Source organism: Eubalaena glacialis, chromosome X (genome assembly GCF_028564815.1).
Source record: "Eubalaena glacialis isolate mEubGla1 chromosome X, mEubGla1.1.hap2.+ XY, whole genome shotgun sequence".
Lineage (NCBI taxonomy): Eukaryota > Metazoa > Chordata > Mammalia > Artiodactyla > Balaenidae > Eubalaena > Eubalaena glacialis.
In genome coordinates, this window is record NC_083736.1 from 103,059,510 (window position 1) to 103,076,630 (window position 17,121).

Below are 17,121 nucleotides of genomic sequence, written 5' to 3' on the forward strand. Positions count from 1 at the left end.
TTGCCATGGCCCCAGTATATAGGGTAGGATGCTTTTTATGTGTTCTCAGAAGTTCTTCCTCAGAGCCCTTATGTTTGTTAGTTTGTAATTATATATTCACTAATGTGATCATTTACTTACTGTCCACCACTAGCTAGTAAGCTCCGTGAAGGCAGGGTTGTACTTGTTTTCTGTATCCCAAACCCCTAAAACAGTGCTAAATAAGCATTCGTTCAATGAATGAGTGCTTTCCCATCATAGAATCAGATTTTTCCCTACTTCTCTGGCCATAAAGAAAATACGCAGAGGTTGTATGTGCCTTAGATAAATATGGGCCTCACTGTTTTTGAAGCCTGTCTAACCATTTGTTTGGTGGAGAGCTAAGTGGTAGGAAAATGCTGACTCTTGGTCCCCTGCTCTGGACCCTGGAGGGATTAAGCTTCCCCCAAAGCAGAGAAGAGCTCAGCTTACCTCTTTCTGATGGTATTTGATGGCCACCTTCAGCTTGGCTAGGTCATGGTACTTTTGAGGGTCAAGCTCTTCACTGTGGTCATCTCGATGGTTGAGGATGATCTCCAGTTCCCGGGAGCTCCGAGCCTGGTCCAGCAGGTCTTTGGCAAAGAGCTTGCACTGCTGGGAGAGCTCCTCATACTCAGCCTTGAACTCATTCTCCATCTTGCTGAGCTCCTTGAGCTCCCAGCCCAGGCGGAAGGCAGTTAGGATGGGGTCCTCGCTGGATAAGGCGATGAGTGAGGGGCTTGCCAGCGCTTTATAGATGTTCAACCGGGAGCGGGAGTGGCGTAGGCTGTCTACCTCTGAACTGGACACACACTCCACACAGTTGCAGCGGATCTGGTGGGGCCGGGGGATAGTGACCCGTTTTTGGACGAGCAATTTGATGATTTCGTAGTTGTTGGTGTGGGCAGCAAGCATGATGGGAGTAATGTCCGGTGTGAACTCAGAGAACTGGGTGTCCATCATCAGAGTGGGGACCTAAGTACAAGAAAATGAAAAAAACATAAAAGGGCAGGATTAAGGCTTGGAGCATAGAGCCCATCAAATGTTAATGATTCAGGAACTGGGGTCACCAGTTTTTTGGTCAATTCTTCTCCTTATCAGAATAGCTAGTTGTGAAATGCTTACTTTACACCAGGCATACAGCACTTTACATATATTTACTCATTTAATCCCCACAACAACCTCGTGAGGCAAATATTCTCCCCAAATGAAGAAGCTGAGGCACACAGAGTTTAAAGAACATACCTAAGGTTACTCAGCTTTAGGTGCAGAGCCAAGATTCAAACTCAGACAATATGACTCTGGAGCTTGGCCCTTAAATTATGCCAATTCTGTCTGAGGCACAATGTGGGGTGGTACAGAGAAGTAAAGGGCATTTTTCCTGGAATCTGGTTGGGTATATCAGACTTCTATAAATTGGTAAGTAGGAGTATGTGTTCAGTTCCAAATGAGCAGTAGAGACTGCAGAAATATTTGTTTGAAAGGCTAAAGACAACCAGTAATCTTAAAGCCCATGCCACTAAATCAAGCCCTCGGGGCTGAAGAGAAGACATCCCCAAATTGTGACACTGTAACTTCAGGGGACCAAAGACCAAAGCCAGACAGTGTTCCTCCAACTTCCTGTAGATCCCAGCAAGGTAGAGAGAATCTGTTATTGTCAGGAAGAATTACTCTGTAAATGAGGACCTCCAGGCTTGAGGTTACCAATAGCAAAAAGACCTCTGATAAAATTGGTATGTTCAAGTTTCTATTTCTAAACTTTGTTCCAAGATAAATATTATGCAAATAAAGACTGGCTCACTTTCAGCTGTGGAGTTTGAACTCTGTAACAAATACACAAATAAGCAATTGACTCTTGACACTCAAAAAAAAAAAAAATTGGTATGTCCATGATGTGATGCTTCGTGTAAATAGCAGCTATAGGTGAAAGGTATGGGGTTCTTTGGGTGTTCAGGAGCATACACTTCAGGTTGAGTGTGCAGACTCTGATCAATGAATTAAAAAAAAAATCTTTTGACTTTAAAATGTGTCTTTTGGGACATACTACGCCCAACAGAAGAATCTCAGTGTGATAGAATCTGGAGCTAGACAATGAGGAGAACTGGAATAGTCCGAAGAGTCTTCATGGAGGGGTGGAGCTGAGGATTCAAAGCATGGATAAAATTCCAGGAGATTATGAAATATTGATCTTAATACATTTTTTTAAAAAGCTCCAAATACTCAGTTTAACTGGGGAGAACAGAACGTGGATGATGGAGATTCTCATGGAATAGACAAATACTGTTTTAATCGCTAGTTTCTTTTTACTCTTAAAAAAAATTATTTTGGGAACCCACAGTTGCTGGCGAATTGACAGAAGGATGAGCTATGGTTTTCATCATCTTTGCCTCCTTCCCACCTTGGATGAGGGATTCCCAAGCAGGGAAGTGGCCAGAAAACAGGGAGTGGGAAAAAGGTGGAGGAGAAGAAAGTGGAGAAGTTTGCAAGAAATGTTTCCTTCACGGGGTGGTTACATCAGCCTCTGAATAGTTGAGAGTTCGCTACACACCGGTCATCAATTGCTTGGGTGGAGCAGCGAGCAAACATTGTTAAACATTTAGAGGAAGCGGCTACAAACAAGCAGCAGGAAGTGAGCAACCGGCTCATAAAGTAAATCGGACACAGGAAAGAATCATCTCAGAAATTAACATAAACCTGCAGGCTAAGGAAGAAGTAGGTCTGAGTGGGCCTGGTAATGAACATAAACACAACAACCGGCATAAAGCCTAGAGGTGGGAGAGATGGCAAGTGAGCAATGTACCATAGTCTGCCTGGGAAGAAAGGAGCTCAGATCCAGAATCTGCCCCTCCTCGGTGGGCAGGGGCATTTCTTAATCTCTGTCATGATCTAGAGGCGGAGGTGGGGGGTGGAGGGAAGATGGCTTATGGCACAGGATTCCCTGGGTTACACTGGAGGTGCATGTCTGCTGCCTACCATGATGCTCTTCCTGTCCGCTCTCTCTACCCACTTCCTTGATCTTTCTTTTCCTACTCTTTCTTTCTTCCCCTCTATGTCAATGCTGACAGACCTGTCCAAGACACACAATGGTACTGGTGAATAATGCTCAGCCCCGTTTGTGTCATGGAGCTGAAAGGTTGCTGTCTATGCCTAGAGTATGACATGCTTTCCAGAGTCATCTGATTCTGTTGTCTTTGACTTGGTGCTCAACAAGGAGCCTCTGATTCTCCATTTGTCTTTCTGGATACATGACACCAGAGAGTAAATCTTTTCCAAAGAAACTGGTCGGCAGTGACCAACCGTGTCCTCCTACCAACACCGCCTTTTCTCCTCCAGTCAGCCTTATCATTCACAGATTGCCACACCCACCTCATTCACTGCTCTCTGTATGTATATCCTTGTGGCATATCCTGTGTGGATCCCCACTTCTCTGCCACTGAAGGGCCACTGTAAGCCCTGACTTCTTCCGTAGATCTCCCCTTAACTTGATCCCACCCCTTACTGACCACCCAGATGTTGTGGACACTAGGTTATATCCAAGATGTCACTCTTCCGATGCAGGCTTATATTAGTTTCTAATTATTTCGTATATGTATTTCTTGCTTCTTCAATCAGGCTGTGAGCTCTCTGAAGGCAGAGTTGTCTTAGTCCGCTCTTGTTTTCCCCATAGCATCTAGCACAGTGCTAGACACACAGCAGGCACTCAGCTAAAAGGAATTGGCTTTTATTCTCAAATTAAGACGCTGGCTCTTGTTTAGAAGCCTGGATCCACACAACTGGAGTCCGTGTGAGCTAGTGTCCTTGGGTCTTTCCTTTCCATGTCTAGCTGAGAAGGTAGACATTCGAAGACTCTCAGGAAGGTTAGCAAATGGTCTCTATAGGGAATACCTTGAGGTCACAAAAACCCAGGACAGTCCCTGCTTGTCATGTCCACAATGCTATTGCTCCAAGATGGAGACTCTGACCCAAAGACTACATATTTCTACTCCTCTTCCCGCCTCTGCTTCTTCCCCTCATCCTGCTGTTCCTGCCTTCCTAGACTGTGCCGGGACCATGGGCTATCATCAGGAGAGCCACGGTAAAGAGTCTATAATTAGTGTCAGAGCTTTCTGATAATAGTCAGGACTTTGTAACATGGTCTACAACAGGGGCCAAACAGATAACAGGTAACAGAAGTAAAAGCTAAATGTGGGTACATATGCATAATTTGGATGAGTAAATGGTAGGAGTTGGTGAGCTGCGGAGCACATACCCTCTCAAAGGGGGCATCTGCTGCTCAGCTCCTTGCTGCGATCAAATTGCTGTTATATGCATGAATGAGGACCCAGTGTTGTAATTTTTCAAGAAAAGTCAGAAATATGGATTTGAAGGTAGAATTTCCTAAAGTCTTCAATGTTGGCTCAAAAAAGTTAAAGATAGTGTGCATGCCAAACAAAGTACATATATGAGGCAATTGAGGCTTGAGTGAGCCACTGTGTGACTTTTGAACTAGCGCAGAAGTTGCTAGGAGGAATGGGAGAGGAAGCTGGACATTTAGGCAGGGGCCAGATAATAAAAGGCCTCATATGCCGTGAGAAGGAACTTAATGTGATCTGTTGGCCATAGGGAGCCACTGAAGAATTTTAATCAGGAGAGTAGTGTGGTTGAACAAGTGTTTTACAAAGATCAGTTTGGCCGAAGTGTGGGGAATTGGCAGTGGTATATGTGCTGACAAATGTTTAACAAGCAGCTTTCCATAACAAAACAAAACAAAAACAAAAACCTTGATTTGTAGTGTTTGCCAATTTCTGTGGTGTAAATACTCCCACTGTGGCCAATTTCAAGCTACCAATATGACATCCTGGAACACAGAGTTGGGAAGAGATGCACACAGCCAGTTCTCACCAGCTGGTGTAAGCCAGCTCCAGCACACCACTGGATGAGTTTCAGAAAGATAAAACTACTTAAAAGATATCAATAGTCCAGGTGAAAAGATGGCAAGATCTTAAACTAGACAATGATTCTAGAGATAGAAAGGAACAGATTTAAGACATTCATTGGATGTGTCAGGTGGTACTGCAGGGAGAAGAAATCAAGGATGTCAGGTTTCTGCATTGCATGCCTGATTGAATGGTGGTGTCACCGTTGGAGATAGTGAATACAGGAGGAAGAGCAGGTTTAGGGTTTAAAGGAAGTTCAATTTTAGACATGTTGAGTTTGAAGTACCTATTGGGAGAGTAGCAGGAAATTGTATAACTCTAGCATGAATGTTGAAGGAAAAAGGTCAGGGCTGAAAATGTATCAATAGATGTGACAGTCTTCAGCCTATAACAGTAGGTTGAGACCAAGAGAGTGTACGGGGTCAGCCTCTGCCCACCTTGGCTCCCGCACGGTCTACCCCAAGGACTCAGCCCTGCCCCAGTTTCCAGAGCAACCAAGGCTTGAGGTAGGAAGTACCCAAATGACCAGCCTCAGCCTCCTCCATTCCAAATTCCAATCTTTAAGGCTCTGCATTAGGGTACTTTCCCCTTTTGAATAGTTTCTGAATTCCAGCTTCTTCCCTACCTGTGCCCTAGTTCATAAAACAAGATTTCTCCCTGGATCCCTAGTCTTGAGTTTCTGTTCACACAACTGGCTTAACAGCCCAGGTCTATTATATTTTCTGAATTATCCATGCCTTTGATTATCTTTGAGTTGTTTTACAACTCTGCAAATTGTAATGAAAATATTTCTTGCCTGGCAAAATGCGATTGACTTGTGCATCTATATGCAAATTTCTTTGCATCTATTTGTAAATTTCTTTCAGCATTCCTGATGGCCTATATCAGGGGTTAGCAAACTTTTTCAGTAAAAGGCTGGATGGTAAATATGTTAGGCTTTGTGGACCTTACAACGCTGCCACTGTAGCAAGAAAGCAGTCAAAGGCAATATGAAAAGGAATGGGTGTGGCTGTACTCCATAAAATTTATTCACAAAAACAGGTGACAGGCTGGATTTGGTTTGCAGGTCATAGTTTGCAGACTTCTGGCCTCCTGGTTTCCTCACTAATTAATGAGTGAAATAAAATCTTAGACATGTGTCCACTTGTGTTAACTTTAAATTTGCATGAGGATCAGGATTTAACTTTTTTTATTTTTAAATTATCCTTCAACAGCCATTTTGTGTTCAGATCGAGCACAGGTGGAAAACTGAATTTTATTCTTTTCTTATCAAGTTTTGCCTTCGCTTTGAACTCCAAAATTATACTGAACGATCTTGAGCTTCCCATTAAAAATCATGTTTTTTTAAAAGGTAAAAAAGGGTGGGGGTAGGGGGAGAAAAGGGAAGGAAATCAACACAACAAGAAATTAGATTTGGTTCATATTATCTACAACTGTACTTCTAAACAAACCTGGTACATGAACCGACTTGATTGAATTTTTAAATTTGCAATGATGTGGGCTTAGGGCATGGCCACTAAAGAAGTTACATTGCCTGCCTCTTCCTGGGGCTTTGCATTCAGGCCCTAATGAGTTTGCTCCTGGATCTGCCCTAGGTCTCCCTGTTGAAAAGCTGGCATTATATGCTAGGATCCTTCTGGATTAATGAACATGAGACAGAGTCACTCGGCTCAGAGCTCATCGCATAAAACACCTGCAGTACAGTGAACACTGAGCGAAAGCCCGCTTCTTCATATTTTCAGCTAAATTCCACTGCCAGAGGACACAACAGAGGAACAGATGATGCTCTACTTCCACTCCCAGGACTGGCTAGGGCTTTTGCAAGGTTACTGTTCTCAAGGGGTCCGAATGATACATTCATTTCCATTAACCTCATCACTGCACACAATCTGCTAATTGGAATTCTCCTGAACCCTATTGTTACCAGCTTTAGACAGGCGCACTTGCTGGAGTTTATCACAGGCTTCTGAAATTAAGCCCCCCATTTGTAATTAATGAGCAGACCCTTATCAGGAGCCACCTCATTCATACCCACAATGCCGTCTGGTCATAGGCTGAACCTCTCCGAGTGGTACTTCCTCACACAGCTAGCCTGATAGCATCATGTTGGAAATGAATCTCCCATCTTGTGCCAAGATTTAGTGAAATTGCAATACCTCTTTTCCACCTACTGGGTCTCCTCTTCCCCACCCTAACATGCCAGATAAAAATCAATGTTCAATCTTTTTCAGCAGTCCAAGGGACTGTTGGAAATGAATTTCATTTCTCTGTATTACTCAGAAATGAAGAACACTAGCATCTAATCACGTCACATGACCAGCTGCCCACTCTGCTGTACCTACAAGGTCAGTTAGCTAGTAGTGGTGACGCATGAGATACTTTGGAGCAGCCATTGGTGTCAGATGGGAAATAATTTGTTTCCCAGACTATGGTAAAAAGAGAACCGTTATAATCAGAATTCCCTGGATCATCTCAGCTGATTTCAAGGTCAAAGTGTATATAATTTAGATTGGAAGACTAAAATGGACAAAACTTATTTGCGGGCAATGTCACAGAATGCACCTGATGTTTTAAAAAAGTCAATATTTACATGTAAAAATAAATAATGTATGTAACAATGGCCAGCATTAGCCTGATTGGCAGTGGTGAATATAATACAAATGGCTACTGGTTATTGAGCACTTTCCATATGCTAGGCACCATGCTGGAGTATCTCATTTAGTCCTCACTGTGGCTCTGTGCTATAGGCATAATAATTATCCTCACTTTACACCTGAGGAAACTCAGCCATAGAGAAGCTTAGTGCCTTGTCCAAGGTCACATGGCTAGGAAGTAGGGTGACCAGAACTTGAACCCAGGCAGTTTGGCTCCAAAGCCTGTCCTGTTAACCACTATACTACTTCACCCCCAACCAACAAAAGACCAACCATTTGATTTATTACATCAACAAACAAATCTACAATCCCAACATTGAATATTCAGACATATTAAATCACAGGTTATATTGGATATTAATTAACCTCATCAGGTAATGTTCTACCTTAAACCCAGATAAACATTATATAGTATTGCTCAAGGTTTGGGAGCCCACAAAACCATTCTTGATTTCTCATCAGATGGGGGCTCTTAATTTTTCAAAAGACAGCAGCTAAATCTATGAAAAAATAATACATAGCTAACTCCATAGGTTGTGAGAGTTTATAATTTCAGAGTTCTAGTTGTAGGAAACCTGGAAAGCCATCTTTCTCAAATCTAGATTGTCACAAAGAATTAAATGAACCATTCCATACATTTTCTTTTGCAAAATACTGGTTATAATGAATGGTGAGGCCATCAACTCCAAAAGTAAGGTGAGTGTTTGGATGGTTATTAGAAATAACGGAAGAGGTAAAAGAAACCAAGGTAGGAAGGAGATACGTTACGGGTAGCTTTTAGGGAGCCAACCCTCTCTGAAGGATTCCTTTGTACTGTTAAGATATGCCATTTCCCAGGAAATTGTGAAAATGATGCAATGAGTTGAAAAACAATAAATCAGAGGATATAGGTTATTACGGAGATGGGAAAAATGTCAAAAGTAAAGGTCTGGCCGTTGTGTCTCTAGGGCTGCACAGAGGAATGGAGCCCCACTGTGCCAATGTGAGTGTAGTTAGCTTTGCAGGTAGCCCTCTGGTGGAGCTTGAAACATATAGCTGTTTAGGAAAGCCATTGTTCTTGATTCATTTTTTTATAGGTCATCATGTAATTTTTAAATTAAATTTCTCTTGTAGATTGCTTTACTGGAAAGAGGATGCTGCCAAGCTGATTTAGAGTTTTCCATGTCATTGCTTATCACCTGACCAGTGGGAGTTTGATAAAGATTTCTGGAAAGCACTGAGAACCCAGGTGCAGAAACCTTGGTGATCCAACCAGGGCACAGGACCATGTGAGGTCTAGGGTAACCAGATTGACATCAGATATATCGCAGGATTTAATACAAATAAAAGTCTATTATTGTATACTTTTTCCAGTGGGTAACGATCTTGATAGGAGCACATTTGCCAGCAACACAAAATCAGAATGAACAAAAAGAGGGTCTTTCATGCAAAAAGAGGAGTCAGGAACCTCTCTTTTGTTTTAAGTAGTTCATAGCCATAGAATTGAAAAGTATGTTCATTGCCATAAATTGAAAATTGGTAGGTATCACCAGGAGACCCGGTTTAGGCCTAGAAGAGCTTGAGTGATACAAATTAAGCTCAATTGGTTCTCAGAGTGTAAAGGATTATAAAAGGGTAATTTTCACCACTATTCTCAAAAGCTGTGTGGGATAAACTTGAATAAAGAAAATGACCTGAAGTCAGCTAGTGGTAGGTAAGAGACCTTTTAGAAAGGTATAAAGAAAACCAGACCAGAAATCTAGAAGCAGAATTCATGTTAAATAATGTCAAGAGTATTCCCTTTGCCAATCATGATTTTCATCTCATGCTCCATACACATGCCAAATGATGTTTTGTTTTAAAGTTGCTCAGTTTATATGCAGGCATCGGACTGAAGCATTATATGATTGGAGGACGAGCTTGAGAGAGGACACCGTGTCACATTCATGAAGCAATTATTGAGCCCCACCTTCCTGCTTCTCTCAGTTATCCACACCCGAGGCAAGCCAGGCAACTGGCACCAACCTCCAGAAGTAGAATACTACCTCTCAACAGCTATTTATTTATTTATTTATTTATTTTATTCTTTAAACACAATTAAAAATTGTTAGACTTTTTTTCTCATTAGTTATCTATTTTATACATATTAGTTAGTGTATATATGTCAATCCCAATCTCCCAATTCATCCCCCCCCTTTCCCCCCTTGGTGTCCATATGTTTGTTCTCTACATCTGTGTCTCTATTTCTGCCTTGCAAACCGGTTCATCTGTACCATTTTTCTAGGTTCCACATATATGTGTTAATATACGATATTTGTTTTTTTCTTTCTGACTTACTTCACTCTGTATAACAGTCTCTAGGTCCATCCACATCTCTACAAATGACCCAATTTCATTCCTTTTTATGGCTGAGTAATATTCCATTGTATACATGTACCACATCTTCTTTATCCATTCATCTGTCGATGGGCATTTAGGTTGCTTCCATGACCTGGCTATTGTAAATAGTGTTGCAATGAACAATGGGGTGCATGTGTCTTTTTGAGTTATGGTCTTCTCTGTGTATATGACCAGTAGTGGGATTGTCAACGGCTATTTAAAATGTGGGCATAGTCCCTGAGGAGGGAGGAAGTTAATTTTTCCTTACATGATTATCCTTGATCTTTTCAGCAAAGGAAACATTATAAGGTCATCAACTATCTTCCATTTTCCAAGTCTCCAAATAGAGGTAAAGCATCTATCTGCAGGGTTGAATTTTGCATATGTGGCCTTGCTGGTTGCCAAAAACATCTCTAGACATTGCCAAACGGTCCTCCTGGGTTGCAAAATTGCCCACACTTTAGAACCATTAAAGTAGAATGTAAAGCAGAGGCTTGGTTACATGGCAGCAAGGCAAGGGCTCAGGCATAGCTACCAAAAATACAAGATTCAGAGGGGACCAGCAGCTTGGCTGACTGGATATTGAAGTGCTGAGCTGCTGGCCTCCAGTTCTGAGAGTCTCTGTGACTAGGAACAGGATTAGTCCCAGAGCCTGTACTAGAAGAGTCACCCATGGGAATGAAGGGTCTTCATCTGGGGGTGGTGGTACTGAAGGGCTACAGTGGCAGGAAACTGGGCAGGTCATTATGGAGATGACCTTTCCATAGCATGGTGCTATGATTCTATTATCTTCAGCACCACTGAAAAGGGGTCAAGGCACATGCATCTCATGGAAGTAGCATAGTTAGCTGCCTTGGTTATCGTCAGAATGGAAACTCCATGAGTTATGGATGTTTTGGAAAAACATGAGACAAACCGACAATGGACACTCATGGCAGGAAACTTGTTTTATTGGTTGGTACTGCTGGAGGCACCTTGGGGGAATTTTGTATTTAGGTTCTTTCTTCTTGAACTCTCTACCCGCAATTTCTGAGTGGCTTCTCTCAGAAACACCCATGCAACAAGGAGCCCCTTGCTCTGCAGCAGGGCTTGGCTAGAGCTGGGAAGCCTTTGAGAAGAGAAGTTTGAGCTTGGACAATGCCAAGAAGCTTAAGCTGAGCTAGCACAGACGTCTCAGTAGGACTCTTTCTTCTTTAGCAGAAAAGCAGGCACCATGACAGCACACATCATAATGAGAAGTTGACTTTTTGGTATTCGACGGCCAGGATTAAATTCCTGGCTCATAGTAATAAATGGGGGCATATTTAAAAAAGAATATGTAACTTTTGATTGACAGGAAAAGTAGCTTAAATCATTTTGTGATTGAAACTGTATCATGTGGACATCATCAACTGCAAGCAAGGTTTTTTCCAAACACAGTCTTTGACAAAGTTTACTAATATCCATGTACTGTAGTGCATTTACTCATATATTTTCCCTCTATTACATTCCGAGAGGAAAAACTTAAGAAAAATCCCCCCCCCCCGATAATTTCTCCCTCTTTCACACTTTACTTTTAATTGTATTGCTTTGTACTGGCAGCTGTGTTGTCAATCGTGCCTTCTCAAGCGGATTGCCTTTTGTTCTTGTCAGAACAGATCAAGTGTTAAAGGAAAGGAGCAGGAGCTTGGTTGCCTCTGGCTGGAGACGGGAGAAGGGAGAGCTACTCTGGGTTTCTAATCCTACCGCTACTGCCTCTTGCCTCTTTTTCTCCCAGTACGCTTGCATGCTAAGAGTGTGGGCTGCTAGCTTCCCTTGAGAACAGTAAGCTATGTGCTGCTCACTGCTGAATTAGGAAAACATCAGCTGTCTTGTCCTTATTTCCCTGAAGTCAAACATGCCCCAAATCTGAAACTTGGAAAGGCAAAGGTATTTTCAACGTAAAAATGACCTTTCAACCACTTGCAAAACATTTCCCTCTCTTTGAAAGACACATGTAACCAGATACCTTAGTGCTGCAAGGAAGTCTTTTCCTCTGTAGCACCTTTTCAGGAATGCAGGCCAGGGCTAATGGAAAGGAGGCCTTGGAAGGGACAGAGTTCCAAACTAAATTCACTACTGCTTAATTTTCTCCTTCATATTCAGTCAATAGGGGTTAAGAATCTCAAAGAGTGATGAAAAGTTGCAAGAGTGGTAGTGATCGAGGCTCCCAGATGCTTGGTTATTCTACCCCCGATTTCTAGTTGGGGAGGAAACAGCACCCAGCTCTTAGAGGGCTCCATAGACACAGGGGATTGTTTGTCTCTTGTCAGAAAAGAGCAGCAAAGTTGATCAGGTATGCAAGGAGGAGACTTAGCTTCCAGCAAACTCTCCTTCATCTGTGGTCTCATGATACTGTTCGTTCATAAACTCGAGACTCTCTGGAGGCCCCAGACACACATTTGAGAATTTGGGGCAACTGACACTTGCACAGAATTGTGTTGGGACTTCTTTCATACCTTGCCAAGTTTCTGTTCCATCAAATTAACATGGGGGTGTTGAACTCTTTCAGAGGCTAGAGATTACTATACCTTGGATTGGTTTCAGTGACAGAAGAATGACTAGATTGCCACTGTTTCAATTAATCCTGATGATTCTATGATTAAGTGGACCACAGCCAAACAGATATCCACCAGAACTCCAGAGGTTTTATTCTAGAAATGCATCAATGGCATCACTCCCTGTGGAGTTATTAGTGAACTCCCCTGTGGTTTCTATATATACTGGGGCTCTGTATTCTTGCCTCTCTACTAAACCAATTATGTGTCAGGCACAGTACCTATTTAATGTGGGTTTATAAAGTAGTTTTAAAACAATTTCAAAACAGTTTTCATTTCTCTCCACTGCTGAAATCATGGTTTTGAAATTGGGTGGCCACATTTCCTTCTTCCCCATCAAACACTCCTCAGCACCTTTGGGCTGCTCTCTCTAGTATGGAATTCTTTATTGAGAATGCTTTCCTAGGTAGTGATGTGGCACACAGCAGGCTAAGAGGATTTACTCCTTCCTATTTCTTGACTCCGTCTTTGTGGCAGCAGCAGTGGTGGCTGCAGTGGATTCAGTAGCCAACATACAGTTCTTTGTTCGTGTCCAGGAGCTACACACCCTATAGCTGACTAGCCAGGAGACAGTTACTCAGATCAAGGCTCTTGGAGGCTCACTGAAGGGCATCACCCTGGAAAATCAAATGGTGCTCCTGGCAGGCATGCCTATGGAAGCTACCCTTGGCCAGCGTGGGGTGGAGACCTTGACCACCCCTGGAAGTAGCTAGCCACATGCTTGGAGGTAAAGTCCATTGTACCCTGGCCTGTGCTGGGAAAGTGAGAAGCAAGACTCTCAAAGTGGCCAAAAAGTATGAAAAGGAGGGGTGGTGAGAGGAGGAGGAGACGCTGATGGGCTGGGTCAAGTGGCAGATGTAGTACAACTGTCGCTTCATCAATGTTGCACCCACTTTTGGCAAGAAGAAGGGTGTGCCAATGCTAACTCTTAAATCCTTTGTGATACCGTTTTTTTCTAACAAAGCCACTTGGTGTGGTTAAAAAAATACTTTCCTATCTTACAGTTCATTCCCTCTAGGTGCAAGGTGGGTCCTTGCTCCTCTGACCAACTTACGGATGCTCAAGGGTCTTTCAGGAAATATTTCAATCTGGTTCTAAAGAAGCAGCTCAGGATTGAGAGTGCTAGCTCAGTGTTCTCGTTAGACCATAGTCTTCGGTCTGGTTGCTAGATTGAGTTCTCCAATCCTGAAGACCAAGGGGCATGGAAATGATACTACCACCTGAACTGTTTAGTTGAATCTATTAATTCAGGCTTCCTCCTAGGTAGTTTAAATGAAAAAGTAGTGGGAATGACCAAAGAACGATCTCCAGTTAAAGATAGCTTAGCTCATTCGAGTAGCTCCCCCCAAATAAGACCCATGGCATTTTCTCCCAAGTAAGCTCCAGGATCCAGAGAACACTTTCCATTCTAATCGGACAAGCTATTACCCAGAAAAGCTTAGCAATGACGGCAGAATATGCAAGCCCACCTTGTTGGGCTTCCTGGTTTACAAGTGGGAACCAGCTAATTTAGAAATCAGCAGTCTCTTATTAAAATGATGGAGACTTTAACACTGGAAGAAAGAAATCAGGTTCCCAATAGGGAAGGTAGAAAACTAATGACAGCAAGGCCAAGTCAGGGCTCACCACTGTGTACCCCCTCAGTAGTCCAAGGGAAGGCTATTTGGCTAGCAAAAGCTGTGAATTATGACCACATAATAACAGCCAGGGGCTGTTGGTTACAAACTAAATAGGTTTGGTTTTTAGACACAAATGTGTCTACACATTGGCAAACTCTAGCTAAAACAGCCATATAGACTTTCTTTCCTTCGAACGCAGATACTTAAGCACTAAACTGGAAACTTAAAGATAAAAGAATGACGAAGCATGAATACTCTTTCACCCAAGCTCTCTTACATCAGAGAGAGACACTAAGACATTTAAAGCATCACTTAAAACAGCCCTGTATTTTTATGCAGAAAAGTTAAAAGATTTAGAATACAAGTGAACTTTGCTCTTTGCTCCAGACTTGCTGTAAAACTCAGGGTAAATCATTGTTTTTTTTAATACATCAGGGTGAACCTTTTAAAAGAATGAACAAAGTGCTAATGACCTTAATATACAAAGAGCTTAGACAAACAGTAAGAAAAAGATGAAGATTCTAGTAGAAGAATGGGTTAAAAAATTAACAGTAGACACAGTGGAGAAAAGACAGCCTCTTCAATAAGTGGTGCTGGGAAAACTGGACAGCTACATGTAAAAGAATGAAATTAGAACACTCCCTAACACCATACACAAAAATAAACTCAAAACGGATTAAAGACCTAAATGTAAGACCGGACACTATAAAACTCTTAGAGGAACACATAGGCAGAACACTCTATGACAGAAATCACAGCAAGATCCTTTTCGACACACCTCCTAGAGAAATGGAAATAAAAACAAAAATAAACAAATGGGACCTAATGAAACTTCAAAGCTTTTGCACAGCAAAGGAAAACATAAACAAGACGAAAAAACAGCCCTCAGAATGGGAGAAAATATTTGCAAATGAAGCAACTGACAAAGGATTAATCTCCAAAATTTACAAGCAGCTCATGCAGCTCAATATCAAAAAAACAAATAACCCAATCCAAAAATGGGCAGAAGACTTAAATAGACCTTTCTCCAAAGAAGATATACAGATTGCCAACAAACACATGAAAGGATGCTCAACATCACTAATCATTAGAGAAATGCAAATCCAAACTGCAGTGAGGTATCACCTCACACCAGTCAGAATGGCCATCATCAAAAAATCTACAAACAATAAATGCTGGAGAGGGTGTGGAGAAAAGGGAACCCTCTTGCACTGTTGGTGGGAATGTAAATTGATACAGCCACTATGGAGAACAATATGGAGGTTTCCTTAACAAACTAAAAATAGAACTACCATACGATCCAGCAATCCCACTACTGGGCATATACCCTGAGAAAACCATAATTCAAAAAGATGCATGCACCCCAATGTTCATTGCAGCACTATTTACAATAGCCAGGATATGGAAGCAACCTAAATGTCCATCAACAGCAGAATGGATAAAGAAGATGTGGTACATATGTACAATGGAACATTACTCAGCCATAAAAAGGAACAAAATTGTGCCATTTGCAGAGACGTGGATGGACCTAGAGGCTGTCATACATAGTGAAGTAAGCCAGAAAGAGGAAAACAAATATCGTATAATATTGCTTATATGTGGAATCTAGAAAAATGATACAGATGAACTTATTTGCAAAGCAGAAGTAGAGACACAGACGTAGAGAACAAATGTATGGATACTAAGGGGGGAAGTGAGTGGTGGGATGAATTGGGAGATTGGGATTGACATATATACACCACTATGTATACAGTAGATAACTAATGAGAACCTACTGTATAGCACAGGGAACTCTACTCAATGCTCTGTGGTGACCTAAATAGGAAGGATATCCAAAAAAGAGGGGATACATGTATACGTATAGCTGATTCACTTTGCTATACACCAGAAACTAACAGAACATTGTAAAGCAACTATACTCCAATAAAAATTAATTAAAAAATTAACAGTTGATTCACAGAAAAATAAAACAAATTACTTATCATATGAAAAGATGTGAAATACCACTTATAATAAAAGAAATTCAAATGTAAAACAATAATGAGATAGTATTTTTTACCTGTCAGATTGACAAAGGTGTTTTAAAATTGATTTTTTTTGCAGTCTGTGATTGCAAGGATGTGAGAAACAGGCACTTTCACATACTGTTGGTAGGAGAGCAGTTTGGCAATATATATCAAAATTAAATAATGCACATACTCTGTGATTCCATAATCTTATTACTAGGAATTTACAGATAATAATCACGCAAGTGTTCAAAGACATATATACAAGGATATTCATCACAGCATTGTTTAGAAGAACAAAAACCAAAACCTAAATATCCTTGAAACAATTTAAATGTTCATTAATAGAGGACGGGTTAAATAAATAAGGCACATTTATATGATATAATACGGTATTGTCATTAAAAAGAATACAATAAAGATAAATATCCTCACAGGGAACGATGTCCACAGTGTATTGCTAAGGAAAATAAAACAAGTTGCAGAACATTTGTGAAGAGATGTCTGTGTGTGTGTTTGTGTATATTTGTTTGTGCTTGAATATGCAGAGAAAATACCTAGGAGAACATACCTATGTCATTAATAGTGATGACTTGTGAGAGTGGAAATGGGATGTTTTTCTTCACATGCTTTTATACTCTTTTAATTCTTATAGTATTACTTTTCTAGAAAAAACTCCAAAATAAACAAATGGATGTGGAGAAGGGTGGTGGTGACCTTGGACCCTGATACTTGAATAATTTCATACCTCAGCTTAAGAGTTAAGAAATAAGGGAGGGGAGAAAGTAAATATGACAAATATTCATTTTGGTTGGGTAGACAAAGCCCAAACTGTCTTAAACTCCAGGTGTCTCAGTGGGGATAGAAGCCTTCCCTCTGCAGGCCCACTAGAAGGTGGGGAGACAACTATCTGCCTATTTGATGACAACAGTACGGATTGGAGGATTTCTAGAGGTCATTTTTAGCCCCAAAGTTCTATCCGCTATTCTGATACA

General features: G+C 41.4%; 1 protein-coding gene and 1 pseudogene across 1 annotated transcript in view; one reads left to right on the plus strand and one right to left on the minus strand.

Moving 5' to 3' along the window:
- The window catches only part of TRPC5 (transient receptor potential cation channel subfamily C member 5), a 129,384-nt gene that overhangs the window by 101,996 nt on the left and 10,267 nt on the right, over positions 1-17,121 (minus strand). Inside the window, exon 2 of the mRNA XM_061177891.1 lies at positions 451-972. Within this exon, the coding sequence (XP_061033874.1) occupies positions 451-972 (522 nt within the window). The remainder of the gene's footprint in view (positions 1-450; positions 973-17,121) is intronic.
- On the plus strand, positions 4,048-13,482 carry LOC133082643 (ubiquitin-like FUBI-ribosomal protein eS30 fusion protein; annotated as a pseudogene).